This window comes from Oryx dammah, unplaced genomic scaffold (genome assembly GCF_014754425.2).
Source record: "Oryx dammah isolate SB20612 unplaced genomic scaffold, SCBI_Odam_1.1 HiC_scaffold_13, whole genome shotgun sequence".
NCBI lineage: Eukaryota > Metazoa > Chordata > Mammalia > Artiodactyla > Bovidae > Oryx > Oryx dammah.
Genome location: NW_024070197.1, coordinates 23847171 through 23868239, shown reverse-complemented (window position 1 = coordinate 23868239; position 21069 = coordinate 23847171). Strand labels below are relative to the sequence as shown.

The window sequence follows — 21069 nt, the reverse complement described above, 5'->3', positions numbered from 1 at the left end:
GACACTTTTATAAAAGAGTATGTATTATGTATGGTGTGACCTTCAAATGTCAGGAATGTGTTGTGCAATAAACTGTCAATATTTGTGGTTATAAGGTACTAGATGACTTTTACAATAATTGGAATGGCTATATTAAAAGCTTGGATCACTCAGCTGGTTAAAGAGAAAGACACAGGCCAGTGTTCATCAGGGACTTGCCTTCTGCCAACGATTAAATGAAAGATATTGCAAGGTGCTTAAGATGTCTTCTTTGTTTAAAAAAGAATATGGCAAAACCTGTCTCCAGGGGAGGTGTTATCTCCAGATCATTCCTTCTCCTTTCAATGTGTGTCCGTCCCTAGAGAAAACTCAGCCCACAAGTTATGGCGACTGACCAAGCACATTTTGAAAAAGATCGGTCCAGCTTGTTCTCAGTGTCATTTAAGTAAGAATTCCTGAAGCCTACCCTGTAGTCAAAGAGATCTCCTCCAATCTTCCCCCAGCCCGCACCGCAACCATAAAGGAGGGGGCTGTAAATTACCTTAAGAGGATCTTAAAAGCTATAGTTTTTTTTTTTTTTTAAAGAAAATAAATTACGTAGAAGTCTTTTGGGAATTTATGCTTTACTGAAAGTAGAGGCTTCTATAGTCTGTCTTTTTTTTGTGTTCTTTTTTTAAAGAAAGAAACATGTAATTTAAATTATGAAGAAGGGAAAGCATAACAAATATTTTGCAATAATTACAGTAGTGATTGGGGCATGGATTACTTCTAAAGTATCTGTTTTATTATGCTTTTCTATGGATTCCTGTTTCTTTATGCTGTTTCTTCCAATGCAATGACATCTTCCTTTTTAGCCAGGAAGTAGCCACTCCAGTACTCTTGCCTGGAAAATCCCCTGGACGGAGGAGCCTGATAGGCTGCAGTCCGTGGGGTCGCTAAGAGTCAGACACGACTGAGCGACTTCACTTTCACTCTTCACTTTCATGCATTGGAGAAGGACATGGCGACCCACTCCAGTGTTCTTGCCTGGAGAATCCCAAGTACGGAGGAGCCTGGTGGGCTGCCGTCTATGGGGTCGCACAGAGTCGGACACGACTGAAGCGACTTAGCAGCAGCAGCAGCAGGCAGATGAAATCGGAAGGTGCCTCAATGACACACTGCCATCTTCCCTCAAGCTGTTGTGCTCTTGCTGATTAAAAGTGTGTGTGTGTGGTTCCTTCCACCTGGCTAGAGACCCAGGGGACACCCTGAGGCCTCTTCCTTTAGGACTTCCCCAGGTGCCCCTGACCTCATGCCCCCTTGCTGTCTTCATACTCCAGCCCCAGATGATCTGTGCTGAGCACTTTGGGGGCATTTCCGATATTTTGCTCATACAGGGGGCCACTTCCCCCCGGACTACTCAAAGCAACTTTCCTCTTATAGTCAGGAGCTCATCTTGCCCTCTGAATTCCAGTTTGCTTGCCTCCTCTGATTCTTTTCTTTATGTTAAAAGGGTGTGTTTAAAAGAGTAGGTGCAAGTTTTTAAAGTATGTATTCAGCACCTGCTAATGAGCGGAGCGCCTGCCGAGTGCTGGGGTTGTAACACCAAACAGTAGTGCGTGGTCCTTGTTTGTGTGGAGCTTGTGTCCAAGGGCAGACAGGTGGTAGGCAGACAGATATGCAGGTCAGTTAGCATCTGCAATAGGTGACAGTTCCTTGAAGGACAAACCAGAGAAAGAGCACCCCGGGAATGTGGAGTCAGGGAGAATTCCTCAAGACAGCGTGGTCAGAAACAGCACCCCTACGAGAGGCGGTGGACTAAAGTCTGAATGTGAGTCTCTGTGTGAATTCTGGTGGGAGAGAATTCCAGGTGGATGGGGCCGCAACAACTAGTCAGTCCTAAAGGAAATCAGTCCTGAATATTCATCGGAAGGACTGATGCCGAAGCTGAAGCTCCAGTACTTTGGCCACCTGATGCAACCAGTACTTTGGCCATCTGATGCAAAGAACTCATTGGAAATGACCCTGATGCTGGGGAAAGATTGAAGGCAGGAGGAGAAGGGGACGACAGAGGAGATGGTTGGATGGCATCGCTGACTTGATAGATATCAGTGTGAGCAAGCTCTGGGAGTTGGTGATGGACAGAGAGGCCTGGCATGCTGCAGTCCATGGGGCTGCAGAGTCAGACATGACTGAGTGACTGAACTGAACTGAACTGGGGCAACAGGAGCAAAAGTAGGGTACCAGCCAGGAGGCCTTGAGGAAAACAGGTGGAGGGCTGGAGCAGAATTGGGATGAGGTCAGAGCAGCAGCGGGGGCCACTTAGTTGGGGGTGGGAGACCGTGAGGAGTCAGGGGTTATTCTAAAGAGTGACAGAACCAATGACTTGTCCCTCCCCTGCCCATAGCCAGGCTTTCCCCAGGGGATGGCATCTCCCTGGGCCGTGCCTCTCCAGTCGCATCCTGCCTGCTTCTTCTCCCCCAGGCCAGTCCATAGGTGACCCTGCTCTGCTCTGGTTCACCTGATCAGTCTCTGGGATGTGTCCCTGCCCTGCAGGCCAGAGGGAAGAGAGAGGTGTGCGGAGCCTAGAGAAATCCATCACACAACCTGTCTTGTCAAGGGTTGCTTCTCTGAGTCCCACATCCTGCCTGCTGCGTCCCTGGTCACAGTTCCCAGGCTGGGGACTAAAAGCGCATGCCCACAGCCAGCCCTGAGCACCTTGGGAGAACTGGCAACCCAAGGATTACAGAGCATGTTGTCAATGGCAGCGTCACACAATGCCAAAGGGAAGAGACCCCATGGGTGGCCCAGTCACCAGCAGGGGGGTTCCGCACACTCCCGTGACAATTAGGAAAGGGCTCTGGGCTCGGTAAAACCAGAAACACATTTGGCCCACAGTGCTTGATTTTGAAGCCCTTGTGTATTTTAAGGGAAATTTAATCCATATGTTTCTGATTCATTTTCACTTAACTCATCAAAATGTTGCTTTAGAGAAGCCATTTGAGATCCTGGTATCTTATACTTCTTTTCCTCCAAATTTTAGCCTTTTAGTGACCTATTTCCCCAATTCCAGAAATTCTATCTTGCTAAAAGCAAATGGAGCTCTGCACAGTTTTGAGTCTGGGTCAGAGGTGAGGAAGGCGATGATGGAGGACATTCACCTCTGTGACCAGAGGCCTGTCACGAGCTGGGCCTTGCCAGGGAGCCCAGCCTGGTCCCTGGTCCTAAGGACCCACAGGGAAGCTGGCTGGCCTTCTCACAAGTGGTCATCCTTTTCTAAAATAGCTCTCTATTTAAACAAATACTTTTGCCAATCCATATTAATGCTTAAGTATTTAACATGACTATATATGGCCATCATAAACCAGAGAACTTTGATGAAATAACAGAGACACCAAATTAATACTGACCTAAGGCATGACTTACGTCTTCCAAGAGTTAAGTACAGTTGTTTATGGCAATGTTATAATTTTTATGCATACCATTAATTTAAAATCATTTTTAAAATAGAAGGAACCCTTCATCAGCCACAGCCATTACCTCTACCACAGTAATTGTTTTGAGTCTATTTTAAAGTTTTCAAAATAAGGGAAAGTGTTAAGCTTTTAAGAGGAACTATACATTCTCCTGGACTTTTTCTCCAAAGTGTTCTGTCTTCTACCCTGAAACCATTTTAGAACACTGATATATGTGGGCAAAGAAATTAAGAAAGATATGATTTTTTTGGTGTCCTGCTCACCCTTTAGACTCCACAAATTGCTTTTTCCTTCATTAATGAAGTGAGAGCTGTGCTTCTGAGATGCTCTTTGCACAAGGCAGACTTTCAGAATGAACTGCACGACCCATCTGGGAAAATGTATTTACTGTTATACTAAGAGTTTCATAGAAATTAAAATACCATGGCCTTTTATGTCGTAAAATAGTAAGCACTCAGGTGTATGGACAGCTCCCTCATCCCACTGAGGTTCCCGGGACAACTCTCTATTCCTTTCATGGCCTTATCTTCATCATCATCGTCATCATCATTACAATTTTTTTTTTAATTGAAAACCTTCCCAGAATGTACTTCTGGGCAAGTGAAGGGTAAGGCTGCCTGGCAGGATGAGGTGAGCAGTAAGGGTACATGCACAGTTTAAAAAGAAACCTCTCGTTGCTTTTTCTTTTTGGTCCCACCCTGCCTCTTTTGGTCCCTCTGGACCTTGTTCTCTATCACATTCTGTGGATTAATAGGACTACCTGGAGAATTGGGTATAAACCTAAAAGACTTCACTAGTAGAAGGTTCGCACGACTTGGTTCCTGATTCCTCCCATTGTGACTAGTCTCCAAGTCTCCAGGACTTAACAGAGCCAAGATTTGTTCTCATTCATGAGCAGTCTGTCTTGGGTTGATCTGGTGACTCAGCGATCCAGGCATCCTCTATTTTGCGGTCCTGCCCCCTCAACACGTGTGTTGCAAGGACAGGGTGGCTGGGGAGGAGAGGGAGGCAGCCATGGTACAGAGTCTGTCTTTTCAGTGCCTCCAGCCATTGCCTGGACTACTCAGTGGTGCCAACTTAGGGCAAAGGCAGTTGGGAAAAGTTGGGGCTCGTAGAATATATTGAAGTATGTACTATCCCTTTCATGGTCATTTCCTCCCATCTCTCTAAAATCCAGGGACTCAACAGTAAAGAACCTGCTTGCAATACAGGAGACTCAGGTTCGATCCCTGGGTCAGAAGATCCCCTGGAGGAGGGTATAGACAGAGGGCTACAGTCCTTGGGGTCACAAAGAGTCAGACATGACTGAAATGACTGGACACGTAGGCTAGGGTGGGTGAAGGAAAGGCCACTACGTGGGTGAAGACAGCCTGCCGTGGACTTGGGGCTCACAATATCGCAGGACTGCAAGGAGCCAGAGGGGAAGAGCCAATAAGTCCAGCTGGGGTGGGGTGAAAAGTTTTGCCTAAGGACAGCCAGGCACTGGGGACCAAGAAGGAAGAGATTCTGCCTCCTGACTCCTTCTCTGCAAACAAGGATATTTTAAATATGTACCAAGGAAGTCAAGTATTTAAAGATAACCCTTGGGGGAAGGAATCTACCCTTAAAATACAAAATTATTTCATAAACCAAGTTTTTAAATTCCAAACAAATATAACAGTAAGGTTTAGTGTATAATGAGGCACCCAGAAATTCAAATCATATTTGTGTACAAGATAGCCAGTCTCAGAGATGGATTCGGGTAGCTGCTGATGGTGTTTTATGTGCGTCTAGGTTTTAACTTTTGAAAAGTTGTTTTTCTTTCTAAGCATCTTATTCTTTGTCTCTCCAGGACTGCCAGTTTGTGGCTTAGTTGATGATGAGGATTCTAACATAATCCACAACCATTTCGAATCTCCCAGCCCCTTCTTTAGCCCACAGCTGTGTGCTCTCCCTCTGTGAATTCTAGGGAAGGTAATGCTCCTCAGTCAGCTTGACCTAGGGCAACCTAGCTATATACTCAGAAGACTGGGAGAAGCAAATGGAAACATAGAAGGCAAGGTTTCTGACCTTGAGATGACAAAATTACGAGGGTCAGTTGTTCGATGTCCCCCCCCAAACACATCTTTTTAAATTGAAGTATAATTGATGTGTAATATTATAAATATTATATATAAAGCATACAGTGTAGTGATTCACAGTTTTTAAAGGTTGTGCTCCATTTACAGCTATGATAAAATATTTCCAGTATTGTACAATATATCCTTGCAGCATGTTTTAGACATAATAGTTTGTACCTCTTAATCCCCTACTCCTATACCGCCCCTCCCCGTTCCCTGTCCCCACTTGAAACCGCTGCTTTGTTCTCTGTATCTGTGAGTCTGTTTCTTTTTTGTATTATTCGGTTGTTTGTTGTATATTTTCGATTCCACATGTAAGAGATACCATACAGTATTTGGCTTTCTCTGTCTGACTTGTTTCACTTAACAGAATACCCTCTATGTCCATCCACGCTGTTGCAGATGGCAAAATTTCATTCTGTTATGGCTGAGTAGTATAACACTGTATGTGTATTTTGTTGTTTAGTCGCTAAGTCATGTCTGATTATTTTGGGACGCTATGGATGGTAGCTTCTCTGCCTATGGATTTCCCAGGCAAGAATACTGGAGCGGGTTGCCATTTGCTTCCCCAATGTCTCAGCAGTAAAGAATTTGCCTGCAATGCAGGAGATCCGGGTTTGATCCCTGGGTTGGGAAGGTCCCCTGGAGGAGGGCATGGCAACCCACTCCAGTATTCTTGCCTGGAGAATTCCACGGACAGAGGAGCCTGGCGGGCTACACATTACATTGGGTCACAAAGAGTCAGACATGGCTGAAGCAACTTAGCACGCACGCACACCCCATGTCTTCTCTATCAATTCATTCGTTGATAGACACTCAGTGTGTTTTCATGTCTTGGCAATTGCAGACAATGAACCTCGGGGTGCATGTATCTTTTCCAATTAGTGTTTTTGCTTCCTTTGGATATACACCCAGGGGTGGAATTGATGGATCATAGAGTAGTTCTAGTTTTTTGAGAAACTGCCTAAATTCTTGAAACAAAACTTGAAATGATTGGATCCATGTCTTCTTTTTTATCTAAGCACTCCCAGCTTGTAGGAACAGGAGGAAGCAGAGTTTTTGCTATCTACTGCAATTCACCTGTTTTAGGCTGAAACTTGGGAAGGTTTGCATGTATAGTCTGTGTTCCTCTGGAATATTATTTGCTGCCATTATGTAAGATATCCGCTCCTGAAGAATAGATCGCATATTATTTAGTGGGGTCAGGAAAAGAAACAGAGGTCCCAGGAGCTACTTCTCAGCTATTTCCCCATATTGTGAGGCCCAGAGCACACTCAGGCTGAAGCTGTGTTGCCTGCAGTCGGATGTCCCCACTCTTGGGGACACCCCAGCCTCAAGGAGCTGGCCGCGGTGCTTTCACAGAGGAGCAGGAGGAGCAGATAGCGAGACTGAGGCCCACCTCTTTTCACATGTCCAGCTTCATTCTACTCAATACTCTTAGAGCAAGCGTCTGATCAGAGAGAAGAGATACTGCAGATTTTAGAAAACGGAATATAAAAAAAAGCAAAACCAAAAGCAATCCACATGTGGCCTGAAAAAAGGTCACACATGTCTTTTTTATAATGCTTCTTCCCTTCTATCATCTCTTTCCTAGAGGGGCTGGGGAAGGACTGGTCTGTCCATAACCAGGACCATGGATGTGTCCTTGGCTGGCTGTGTGGGGCCACAGGCAAAGCCTTGGGACTCAGTCTGGAGAGTCTTGCAAAAAGACAGCTGCTAGTGCTTCTGCACCCTGGGGAGAGAAGGAATGAGGAACAGCCTCATCTTCCCCTCTGAGCCAGCCTCTTGGGTTCTCAGCGGGGCGGGGCCTAGTCTAGCACACCTGGTTTAACGGTACCCATCCATGTATAAGCAGGGACTCACACACAAGCCCTGAGAGTGTGCGGCTGGGTGGGCCTTCCTCCACCATCACTGACGGTACTTGGCTTCCAGCCTCTCCGGACACTTCCTGGGACCACCCACAATTCCCCTTCATCCTCACTCAAGTTTGTTTTTCTACTTGGATTAGTCTAAGAGTAAACGCCATAGGCCTTCTGGCCCTCCAAGGGGAGGGGGTGAAATCTGTGTAAAGTGAAAATTAGACTCTTAAATCTGCAAAGAAAGCTGTTTATCTTACAAATTTATTCTTTTTATTGGGCCACACATATCCAAGATAGAAAGATAAAAGGAAAACAGATACAGGACATCACTTAGAGTGACATATAGTGGGACGCAGCTCATCCTCACCTTCCATAAAGCCTGTGGGAGCGCATGGTGGCAGCTTTATCTGTCTATTTATCTATAGCATGCCCTGGGCCAGGGCTCACCAAAAGCTGCAGTGCAAATGCATTCCCCACACTCTCTATTCTCCTCTGCTGGACTGCTCCCCAGAGGCTCCGATGGAGGAGGGTCTCGGGGAGGTGCTCGACTGCTGATAGTGGGACATGGGGATGGGCAGGGATGCAGAGTCAAAAGCCCACACCTGCCTCCTCCTGTCCTGAAGTCAACACTTAGTTTTGTTCATCATTCAAATGACGGCTAATGACATCCTAACTTAAATAGGATATCTTAACCCCATTGCAGGGAGCAGTTGGGCAGAATTTTAATCAGGCTCAATTGTTATTTTAAGCTGACCTCATGATCACACGAAAGATAAGCGAGTTACGCTGGGAGAGCAACTGCAGCAGGTTTGGTGTTGGGGTGGCTGTGGGGGTACAGGGAGATGGGTAAGAGTTGGCCCACCAGTTGTTTATACCTAGGATGTGGTTGACTTGGAATGGGCATCTGGTGTCTGGCCGTTTTCCTCCTGGACCGTTGGCAAACCGGTTCTTCTGACACAGCGGTGGTGGCAGTCCTCGTGGATGTGACCTGTGGACGTGGGGCTGCCTGCTGTGAATGCAAGTGGGGCATTTGTCTGCCGTGATCTTGAGAGCCTCCTTTGTGCCTGCTTGCCCTTATCAGTAGCCATCTCTGGAAGTCTTTCCACAGTCTTGTGGACAGAGCACAAAGCTAGTGGTAGGTCAGGTGGGCGCTAGATGTGGATGAACCGAGTCCTCCTACCCATGTAACATTTTGAGGAAAAAAAGAGCTGGGCAATTAGACCCTTTGAACAACTCTTATCCAAGGGTGGTTAGAAGAGTTGGGGAGAATAGGAGTCAAAGCAAGCCTTCCAGGAAACTTTCCAGGGTGGCACACAGTCCCAACGCACAGAGGATGCTTGAAGCCAAAGCGTTCCACGGTTGTTCCGAGCAAACATCCAGATTAGAATTAAGTGCGATTGCCTTCACCTTGTTCATGGCCCATAAGTCTGTCCCTTTTGGCTGTGAGCAGAGAACACCAGGAACGGATGTTGAAGAATGAAAGCAATTTGCATTTTCCATTGCTTGGAAGGTACAAATCTTGTTTATTTTGCTCTCTGCAGAACTCACAGGTCTGCTTATTATCCTAGAAAGTCCCCTTGTTCTCATAGTGAATCTACCGCGAGGCCTGGAGAGTGGGCCAGAAGCTGCGGCCAGGACCCTGCCAGCCTTGGGGGCTTGGGTTCTGTGCCAGGCAGAGGCCTCCAGCCCTGCGGGGAGGCCAGAGGAGAAGGCTTGCGTGCCTCTCCTTCTCGAGGCAAGATTCCCAGCTCCTGCCCTACTCCCCTGATGTCGCCTCCTTGGCAATGTGATGTCAGGCCTCGGGTGTTACAATAACATATCCTCCAACCACTAGATATTTTCACAGTTTTATTTACTATTATGTCCCATCATTTCTGTGCAGAAGGCAGCCGTATGTAAATTTGATTCCATTTTCTAATGGTTTGGGTTACATAACAAATAACAGCAGGAAGGAAAATTTGTATTGATACTTTACAGAGGAAGTTCTCAAGTCACTGCACAAAGATTTAACTGTGGTGCTCTAAGTTTATGGGAGTTTTGCAGCTGAGTTTCTGCACATGACTTTGAATATGTCACTATATGTTTATCATGGGCTAATTGTGGAACCACATTTCCATACTTTTTCTTCTCTCTTTCATGAGATTACACCAGCCAGCGATGGAGGCAAGTCTCTACAAGGAAGAAATGATCAGTTTGGGATAATTTTCTTTCCTGTCCCAAAATAGCTGTATGTCTGCGTGTCTTAGGGACTCAGCTGAGACACATTTTTTTCCATTTGTTGCTTGATATAATGCAAATGTGATTTCGATTCTATAGCAAACTCTCCAGCTAGTCCATATTACAAATTAATCACATTCAACAAACACCAACATTTTTAAACTTTTGCAAAAAAATACTTAATAGGAGCTAAGCAAAAGAAGAAATCAAACCAGCTGCTGACACAGCTGTTTCTTTTCTTGTTTAATTCAGTTCAATATAAAGGTACCATATGCTGCTTAAAATGATGATAGGAAAGATGAAATAATTTAAGAGAATAACAAGAAAATACATGAATTGTCAGCATTCTGTCAGATTTAGAGAATGAAATAGACAGGTGTAGTATTGACATGTTTAACTTTGTGTGGTGTTAGCAGTTTTGGTGCGAACAACTTCTGACATGTGCTGAAGTGATGTGAGAACGTTTCTCCTCCGCTGCAGACATTGGTGAGGAGGCTGGGAGATCGGCCGGCGTCCAGCAGCCCGCACTGCTTCGTGACAGGAGCCTAGGATCAGCCATGAAGGACTGCCCATACTGTGGGAAAACCTTCCGGACATCCCATCACTTAAAGGTCCACCTGAGGATACACACAGGTGAGAAATCTGGGTGCACAGCTCAGAGGAGGTGACCCAGGCTGCCGCACTCCTGTCCCAGCTCTAGCCTCTGTGGGCTGGTCTGTGCACCACTGTCTGGGTCGGAGCTGACCCTAACGACCTAGTTCTCTCCCCCACACTCACCCTCCTGAATGACACATGGCATGTGGACGTGGGTCTCCCGTGGTCCAGGTTTGGGCTGATGGTGCTTTGTCCGAGGCATGGAAACGTTTTGCTTATGGTGTCCTCAGCTGTACCGAAGTCGCACCTCCTACATCCCCATACAGACCAGGGGTCTTTCAGGCGCAGATGACTAGAACCCAGCTCAAACTGTGAAGATACAGGTCACGTAGGAGGTCTTTGAAAGCAGGCTGGCTTCCAGCCCCGTTGGGGTTACGTGCCCACACCTGGGACTTGGACAGATGACGAGGGAATGGGTAGCTCTCCACTGGGTCTCCTCAAAAAGAGAGATTGAGATGCTCTTAACCGAGCCTCTGGACTGCTGCGGTCATTTCCCGTGTGTTGGCAGTGCCTGAGCCCCCCACAGTGAGGGCTTCTCTTGGTCTCTCTGCCTCGAGCCTCGGTCGTGGTTCTTGTTAGCTTTTCTGCTAGTTGTTTGCACATTGCCAATACAAAAAAAAAGAATCTATCTGAGATATGGACACCTCCATTTTCTTTGATTTTTCTCCTGACACATTATCTATTGGAGTATGAGCTGCTTCAGAGGATAGACAAATATGCCATCTATTTTCAAAAATAATTGTGGTCTGTTTCCCAAGGAATCAATAAAGCTCAGGGTTGTGCACAATATTTAGTGCATACAGGCCTCATGTTCAGCATGCTATGGAAGACAGGGAGCCCTCACCTGGACCCTCACCCATGCCCACATGTCTCCCTGCCACCCAGCGTCCTGCGGACAGGTGGTCATGGGCAGTGGGTATGGGCTGCCATCTTTATATGCAGCCTGGGTACAGTTGGCCTCACCACTGTCCCTCCCTGTCCTGGAGCACTTCCCTCGTGGGGTCACCCCAAGGCAAGAGAGGACTGACAATGCAACAGGCTCTCTCACCCTCTGGGGTCCATGGAATCCGACCATCTTGACCTTCATCACCTCCCTGTGACCCCATTGCCATCTTCCTGTTCCTCCTGTGCAAGAGGTCTTGCTTCTGCGACAGGACCTTTGCACCTACTGCCCCCTCCCCCTGGACTGTTCTTTCTCCAAGTGTAACTGGGGGCCTAGCTTCACGTGATCTCTTGAGAGGGAGCATGCCTAACTACCCTGCCTTGTGCCCCTGCATTATTTTTTTCATAGACTTAGCACCTTGTGAAACTATCTTGTTCAGTTCAGTTCATTTCCTTATGTGTTGTTTATCTTCCGCAAAGTAGAATGTGAGGGTGGTAATATTGTCCATCTTTTAAATGCTATAGAACCCCAGGCCTGCAAGAGTACCTTGCAGTAAACTATAGCTTAGCAGAGGCACAGTGCATTTATTTGAGAGGTTCAATGACAGACCAAGTAAGTGAGTGACCCTTCTCCTTCAGTATCTGCTCTATGCTGGGGAACCTGGACTCTTCCCTGGGAACCTGTGGTCCTTCTAGAAAGACCCTCTGCACACATGAGCTGGTCAGAAGCTACCATGTGGCAGCCACCTTACAGGCCAGATGCATGGGTGTGGATGGAGCTCAGGGATGGGTCCCTGAGTTCCTGCCTCAGGGCCCTTGCACTTCTCTGTAAGGCAGGTCATCCACTGGCTTGTGCCCTCACCTTCAGAGTGGCACCCGTGTCCCCTTCTCAGTGAACTTATCCCAGTGAGAGGGCTCAGGACAAGACAGCTTTCACAACCACACCGATGTCCACTTTCCTCCTCAGGTTGTATCCAGGGTCCCCAGTGTTATAGCTGGGGCACCCACAGATGGGAGACAGTCTGCCAGGGCATCCACCGTCCTGCTGTCTACAGGGGTGTAGAGACCTGTCCAGGCAGCTGCTGTGGTTCTGCCCTTTCTGGTGATGTAGATACAGGCTCTGGGGCCAGGTTTCCCAGGCAGGTGAGACTGGCCCTTCCAGGGTTAGTGTGGGTCAGGAAGGAAAGAGGCAGTGTCTCCCAACCAGGAGCTCTGCCGACCCACGGGCCCCTACCCACCCTCAGCTGGACTGTGGTTTATGTGGAAATGCCAAAGAATATTCCTGGTAAGTTAGCACTGAAGCCAGCAGAAAGAAGTCTTGCTGAACCTGAGTAGAAACAAATGGATACTGCTTTTGAAAGTTTCAAAGTTTGAGGAAGACTGTATTTGTCCAAACTTCTGCTTCTTTTGCTTCATAAACTTCTGAAGTTTGTGACCAACAGTCTTTGGTGACATTGAGAGAAGTGACATAGGGCCATGGACCAAGGCATTCTGGAAACTTCCCAGAATAAGGTTGAAAATGAGCGAAGTCATGGAAACATCACACCAGCCCTCCTTGGAAGCAGAATTTGCAGGGTTTGAAAGGCAGAATGGTAACCAGATAAAGATCAATTTCCTTTTCATCAAAGAACAAAGAAGTTGGAAAATGCTTACAGTTGTGCTTTTGAACAGAATAGAAAGTGTTACATGTTATAAATCACCAAAGTAAACATCCATTATGACAATGTAAAAGCGCAGATTACGTGAGTAATTAAAAATCAAAATCAAGTGGTTTGTTAATGAATGAGTTAATAGGGGCCCCAGTTGTGGAGATGTCCTGGGCTGCCTTCCCCTGTCTCTTTGTGGTTTTGTGTTTCCAGATGACATGGTCAGAGGACACCAGTCTCCAAAATAGAACAGTTGTTTTCCAAAATGCCATCTTTTGGAGTTTTTCTATAATGAACCTATATAAGCACATTAAAACTCTGATGTGTAATAAATATATTTTAATTGGTCAGGATATGAGGTGGTACATTCTCTGTATCTTTCTGTCCTACCCCATCTCTGTGGGAAGTTTTGATCGTATAACATCTACTGATTAAAAAAAAAAAAAAAACGCTTTCCTTTTTTTAACTCCGCTACATTAACTCAATTACTGCTCTTCTTCTCCAACACCTGTCTATTAAGAGAGGTTCTGAGCAGATGCACCAGTCAGGTTGCTCTGAACACCTGGGGGCTGGGCAGAGCCTGCAGGGAGCTAGAACATTTCAGCTGCTGCTGAGCTCCAGCCAGATCTATGGAGAACAGAGAGGAGCACCCAGAGGACCCTCAGATCCTAGGGCTGCCCCACTCTGGCTACTGCAGGGAAGATGTGGATTGCTGATTCCACCTAGGGAAGGCGGAACTCCTCTCCTGTTTGAAAGTCTGGCTGATTAGGACCAAATCACTAGACGTGTCTGATTTGTCTACTAGAGCACACTGCTAGTGACTGGAATTCAGAGCCAGACACTAAAAAGACTGTGTCAGTTAGGGCTCTCCAGGGAAAGCCCTGTGTGTGTTTACACATCTATATACATATATATGTATCTATATATATCTATAGAGACATATCTGTGTACATATACATGTATAGACACATCAATCTACATATATACACATTTATATATATACATGTCTATATACATCTATGCAATACATATACATATGTATTCATGTGTCCATGCGTGCTAAGTCACTTCAGTGTGTCTGACTCTTTGCAACCATATGGACTGTAGCCCACTAGGCTCCTCTGTCCAGGAGATTCTCCAGGCAATACTGGAGTGGGTTGCCATTTCCTCCTCCAGGCCATCTTTCTGACCCAGGGATTGATTGAACTCAGGTCTCTCCTGCATTGCAGGCAAATTTTTTACTGTCTGAGCCACCAGGGAAGACCTTTTATATATATAGATAGATAGATTGAGGGCAGGAGGAGAAGGGGGAAACAGAGGATGAGACGGTTGGATGGCATCAGCGACTCAATGAACATGAGTTTGAACAAATTCTGGGACATCCTGAAGGACAGGGAAGCCTGGCATGTTGCAGTCTATGTGATCACAGAGAGATATGTCTTAGCAACTGAACAACAATAAATAGCTACATCTATACACATGAATATACGTATGTTTGCATGCTAAGTGTGCATGCTATGTTGCTTCAGTCATGTTCATTCTTTGTGACTCTTAAGGACTGTAGCCCTCCAGGCTCCTCTGTCCATGGGGATTCTCCAGGCAAGAATACTGGAGTGGGTTGCTGTGCCTTCCTCCAGGAGACCTTCCTGACCCAGGGATTGAACCCGCATCTCCTGTGACTCCTGCATGGGAGGCGGAGTCTTTACCACTGAACCACTGGAGAAGCCCTATATACATATATACACATCAGTATACATATACACATATCCATATATATCTGAAAGTGAAAGTCACTCAGTCGTATCTGACTCTTTGTGACCCCATGGACTATACAGTCCATGGAATTCTCCAGGCCAGAATACTGGAGTGGGTAGTCTTTCCCTTTTCCAGGGGATCTTCCCAACCCAGGGATCAAACCCAGGTCCCCCACATTGTGGGTGGATTTTTTACCAGCTGAGCCACAAGGGAAACCCTTATATACATGTGTATACATATATGTCTATATACCTATACCTAATAGACTCTTGAGAGTCCCTTGGTCTGCAAGGAGATCCAACCAGTCCATTCTGAAGGAGTTCAACCCTGGGATTTCTTTGGAAGGAATGATGCTAAAGCTGAAACTCCAGTACTTTGGCCACCTCATGCGAGGAGTTGACTCATTGGAAAAGACTCTGATGCTGGGAGGGATTGGGGGCAGGAGGAGAAGGGGACGACAGAGAATAAGATGGCTGGATGGCATCACTGACTTGATGGACGTGAGTTTGAGTGAACTCCGGCAGTTGGTGATGGACAGGGAGGCCTGGCGTGCTGCAGTTCATGGGGTCGCAAAGAGTCAGACACGACTGAGCGACTGAACTGAACTGAACTGAACTGAACTGAATATATATATAGAGAGAAAGCGAGAGGTCTTTATTATGAGGATTTTCTCACTTGATTATATGCATACATACACATCAATATACATATACACATATATCTATATATATACACACACATATATATGTCTGTATACCTAATATATATACAGAGAAAGAGAGAGGTCTTTGTTATAAGGGATTGGCTCAATTGATTATATGCATAATATACACATCAATATCCACAGACACACATATCTCTATATATCTACATATATATGTATATAATCACATCTATATACATAATATATATATAGAGAGAAAGAGATCTGTATTATAAGGAATTGGCTCACTTGATTATGGAGGCTGATTAAGGGTCCAGTGTGTCTGTTTTGTGCAGGAGATTGGCAGGTACTGATCAGTTCCTCAAAGGCTAGAGGGGTCTGCGTTCCCCATAAGCCCTAGAAGGATATAACACCCCATGATCTGCAGACAGCAGCTGGAGGCCCAGGACAGGGGATGGTGTAAATTCTCATCTGAATCCAAAGGCCTGGGAAGCAAGAGGGCTGATGTTTTAAGTCCTAGTCTGAGATGGACTCCCAAGACAGGAGAAGACTAGCCTCCCAGCTCAAAGAGAGAACTCCCTGTTCAGATTTGTTCTATTTAAGACTTCAGCAGATTGGGTGAGGCCCCCTCACACTGGGGAAGGCAATCTTCTTTCTCCATCTCCTCTTCAGATGTTAATCTCGTTCAGAAATACCCTCAGGGACACATCCAGAATAGTGTTTGACCAAACATCTGGGCAACCTGTGGCCCTATCGAGTTGACGCATAAAAGTAACCATTGCAGAAATGCATCGGCAAACACTTAGTCATCCATGTAGCAGGAGGCAGGGAGGCCCCCAGGTTGCCCTTGACTGAGGCCAGCCCGTCATTTCATTGACAGCAGCCTCCAAAAGCACTCCATCCATTCTCTCACTTCCCTCTCCTCCAGGGACCACTTTGGTGATACACTGAGGGGTCCAGTGTGTCTGTTTCGTGCGGGAGATTGGCAGGTACTGATCAGTTCCTGAAAGGCTAGAGAGGTCTGCATTCCCTACAAGCCCCAGAAGGATATAACACACCATGTGTCGGCCCACCTGTGGGTCGAATGTCCTAGGTGATACCTGCTGTCTCAGGAATGACCAGTGCAGAGAAACATGCTAAGCAACCTCACTCATGAAAACTTGGAGGCACTAAAGTTCAGAGGCTAATTAAAAATAAATCTCATTAGTTTTTGTCCCCTCTTAAAGTATGCACGTGGTTTATTAATCTGGTTTTGATTTGCTCTATGTGCGGCTCTGGCCCAGAGTTGGGAACCTCTTTATGGGACTAGATTTGCACAGGGAAGCCAGCAGTGGTTCTCTGGGGGTCTCAGGGTGGGCTAAGGGGCATGCCCAGTACTGCCCAGCGGCTGGGCGCTGACTGGGTGGGACACACAGGATGCCCTCCTCGGGTCACACCTGCATTCTTGGCACCAGGCATAAGTCTCCTTTGCCTGATGGGTCTGAAGGAAACGGTAGGGGTGAGAAGGGGGTGAGAGGGGGCTGAGAGCCCTCTAAGGGAGAGGCACACCCTGGGGGTTTCCTTGCTTCTTGACTGAGGCTGTCTACACAGCATGACAGCAACCGACTGCCACAGAAAAATTCAGCCAACAGTGGTAGTCACTGTAGTCATCACTTTCTGTGCACTCCCGTGTGCAAACACTGTGCTGAGTGCAGCTCACTGCTCGTGGATTATTGTTTTTCACCCCTTAATCCTCACAGCACCTTGGAGACCAGGTTCCACCCCTCCCACCCCACCCCTACGTCTCCTCCCCACCTCTTCCCCTTTGCAAGGGAGGGCGCTGAGCCTCAGGGACGTGAGGTTACCCACTTGGAGTTGCCTAGCATTGACTACAGGTCATAATTCAGACCTGCCTCATTTGAAATCCCATTCTTTTAACCACTGTGCTGTACTGCTATTTTTACTGTTCTGGGTGAACTTTTGGCTTGTTTTAGGGAATTAATGCAACATTTCTTTGACAGTGTGTGTCCACACCATAACCAGCGGGAGGAAAGGAAGTGACTTGTACCCACAAGGTGTGTTGACGCAGCCTTTCGGCGATTTAAAAGGGAAGTACTGTGCACCCTGGCTCCTCCCCTCCCCTAACTCAGCCTGGCCTGAGGCCCCCTTGACCCAGCTTGCCTCCATTTGAGCTTCGCACAAGGAGCTTAGGGAGGTGGTGAGGCAGGGGCATGGCCACAGGGGCTGGTGGAGGCGCCCTGGTCCCAGCGTGGAAGGTGGGGTGGAGTAGACGCTGACCTCATGGAGAAGATAAACTCCCACTGCCTTTCTGGAAATTGCCTTTCAACTACGCACCGACTGGTATGCAGATGTGGGTGGGATGAAAGTTCAGCCACCTAAGCCAGGCGCCCTACACCTGATATGCACACACACAGCTTACCTTTGATGCGTCTGTATTTCCTGTTCTAGGCGAGGTAACCAGGCTGTTTTAACATTTATAAAAGCACTTTGAATAAATTCAAGAAAGGATTGGTTAAAATGGGCGTGCTTCCCATTTCCTTTTCTAAAAGGAGAGTGTGAGTTGTTGTTCTTCGTGGGGGACAGCCACCTGCGTAATGATGAAAAAACAAAAGACCTACTTGCCCAAAAGGAGATGATTCCTTTTTTTTCTTTTTGTTTTGAATTAAAATTCCATCGTTTCTCTAAGATGAACTAAAAGCCCATTTTCTTTCTCCACAGTCCCCCATCCTTGCTTTTCTTGCCTTAATGACATCCCAAACTTTTGTTGAAAATAATTGATTGAATTTAAATTTCCTTAAAAGTTTAAGAGGTAATGTTACAGTATAAATTTCCTACCAAACACTAAGTAGGGAAATATCCATTAGTGAAATTAACTACAGTTTCTAGGTAGCTAACAATGTGCCGTATACAGTAGGGCATGGCTAATGAACACTGCAGTGGGTGATATTTCATTATACAAATTAATGCTCACATTTTAATGGGAAAGTCACATAATGAATCTCGGCTTCAGTGACAGCAATTAGAGACACAGATTGTCCCCTTCTGGACAAGGCACTGTTTAGCAATAAGCAGCTGTGTGAAAAGTCTTCAGGTTTACAACATATATATGCTTTGGGGGAATTAGTGTACAATTTATATTAATGTACTGAAGCTTCGCTACAAAGGCACCACCATATTTATCTCTCCTGGTATTAACTAAGTAAAGATATGTAGAAAGACTAAATAAATAACAAATAGAGGATGCAAATATGGAAAAATACTCAGTTACCCAACTTAAAAGCAGAAACACTTTTGGGGTTTAATACCCAGACACAAAAGTTAGAAACATGAAGCTCTTCTTAAAAGCTTGATAAAGGGATTTCCAAAGAGAATAAAATGAATCCCCCTGTCATTTTTGGAGAAGTGCTAAAGGGAACTTGGTCTGAATGGTTCCAGAATAACTCCCCAGAACAGTGAAGTTTCCTCGAATATCAAGTGCAAAGAATGATGAAGGACATGACCATGTAAAAATAGGTACAGTGAACTAATTAAACCACTGGTCGTATATTTCTTAAAATTTATGATACAACGACTTGGAGATGTTATCAATGATATTCCAAAATTGAATATACATCTTAATCCATGTGTCAGTGGGTAGCTGGTTTAATGTAAGATGGTTCCAATAATTTCACTAGTCCATGAAATGATGAACTGGCGATTTTTTAAATTTATTATGCCTTTTCTAGCAAAACTTTCTTTTCTAGCAATGCATTGTTTGGGACCACATCCTATTCCTTTAAATATTGTGAGAAGTTTCCCCACAGAAAGGCACCCCCACTGTCTGTCCTGCTTCCTTCAGTGGGTGAAGGGCTCAACACTCATTGTGCTTTTCCCAGACACAAGGTTCATAGACCAGACGCAGGCTGCAGAATAGGGTCCTTGGCTTGAAAAAGTTTTTAAGTGCATGCCATTATTTAATAACTGGGATATTGCATGTAGAAATCTGGAGGTGAGACATTCCTTAGACAGTCAAAGGTCCTATGTTCGCTGCTGATGGCGTTGGGTGACAGCTCCCCTCCAGGAGAGGGGGGTGGCCCCCACCCTGCTGTTTCACGTATCATCTGTTGGGTTCTGAAAGCATCTCTGTGTGTGGCCAACAAGCAGATGCAAAGATATTGAATCCAAACATCATGGAGGTGACCAGAGGGCTCATGTTGCCCTGGAGGCCTAGGGCGAATTGTCTGATCCCCCGAGTAGATTTGGACTCATTATGGGCCTAAGTGGACAATCATTCAAGTGGACAGAGCTGCTGGCAGGGTCTGAGGTTGCCTGGGCCACAGGGCTGCACAGAACGCCTTTCCAAGTCTCAGGCAGAGCCCGGCCCATAGAAGAGGGCTGGGTGGCCCACTGGCCCACCCCTTGGCAGAAGCCTGGGGCTTTGTTAAAGCCAGCCTAGTGCGGGCCAGACGGGGTGACGCTGACTAAGGAGTGGCTCCCGGCATGGGACTCAGCATTTTTCTGTCAAGCAAGCTGCAGAGCAGACCTTGACTGCACCTCAGAGCGCTGAATGTGCTGACGGTTCCTCCCACAGTCCAGGCCACGGTTGTGAGACGTTTGCCTCCCGAGCACACCGAAATGTGCCCTCAGGGAGGCTGGCCAACAGCTGGGATGTTTGCAGTAGAAACAAATCCCTGGCGTGGCCAGGATTCCCCAGGGGATATGCTCACCCCCACCCTGGTCTGCTGGCCAGAAACGCACCCAGCCGGTCTAGCAGTGGTTTCAGAAGCGTTTCCCTCTCCCCTTTGTGATGATGAGGCCCAGGAGAGGCAAGGGAAGGCCTCCAGGCAGAGCGCAGCCGTGGCTATTACACGGTAGGGAGTATAAAGAAAGTAAAACTGGGGTTTTGTTCATTTTTGAAACAAGGTATCTAAAGTTTGTGGGTTTATCCCATGGAACTCACTCTGGAGCATTTATCTGGGGGACTGGGTGGTACGGGGCAGTCACCTAAACAAAGGAACTTGGAGGTGAGGCCACACGGAGAAACCCACCGCTGAGGGCTCTTCCAGGATGTGCTCAGGGAAAGTGCATGGGGTTTCTAGAACCTGAGCTGTCGAAATAACCCTTGAGGACTCTATTAAGTGGCCCTGAATTTACCAGGGCCTGGACCCTTGGAGACTCAAATGCTAGGAACGAACTATCCTTGTGTCTCAACTGTGGTCTTTCTCCCCTGAAACAGTGGCGGTCAAAGCCTACAGTGGGTCAAGTGAAGAGATCCTCTCCTACATTGTGTGACATGTGTGTGTGTGTCTGTGTGTGTGTGTGTGATTTGTGGTGTGTGTGTGTGATGTCTTTGTGTATGTGTGTGTGTGTGTGGTGTCTGCGTGTGTCTGAATGTGTGTGTGTGGTATATATGTAGTGTCTATGTGGGGGGGTGTTGTGTGGTGTGTGTGGGGGTTTCTGTGGTGTCTTTGTGTGTGTGTGCTGTGTGGAGTGTGTATGTGGTATGTGTGATGTGATGTGTGGTGTCTGTGTGTGTGTGGTGTGATGTGTGGCGTGTATATGGTCTCTGTGTGTGTGGTGTTTGTAATGTGATGTGTGGGTTGTGTGTGGTGTATGTGTATGGGAGAGGATAGTGTGGTATCTGTGTGTGTGTGCTGTGTGGTATGTATGTGATGTGATGTGTGGTGTGTGTGTGTGTGGTGTGTGATGTGTTGTATGGGTTGTGTATGGTGTCTGTGTGTGTGATGTGTGGTATATGTGTGGTGTGTGTGTGGTGTGTGTGTCTGGTGTGTAGTGTGTGTGTGTGTGTATGTGTGGGTTGTGTGTGGTGTGTGTGTGTGATGTGTTGTGTGGGTTGTGTGTGGTGTGTGTGTGTGATGT

The 21069-nt window shown here is 46.6% G+C and overlaps 1 protein-coding gene across 3 annotated transcripts in view; it reads left to right on the top strand.

The window, feature by feature from the left end:
* The window catches only part of ZNF536 (zinc finger protein 536), a 450290-nt gene that overhangs the window by 273530 nt on the left and 155691 nt on the right, over positions 1-21069 (top strand). For all 3 annotated transcript variants that reach the window (XM_040253951.1, XM_040253950.1, XM_040253952.1), the window contains exon 5: positions 10090-10242. In XM_040253951.1, coding sequence (XP_040109885.1) covers positions 10090-10242 — 153 coding nt within the window. The remainder of the gene's footprint in view (positions 1-10089; positions 10243-21069) is intronic.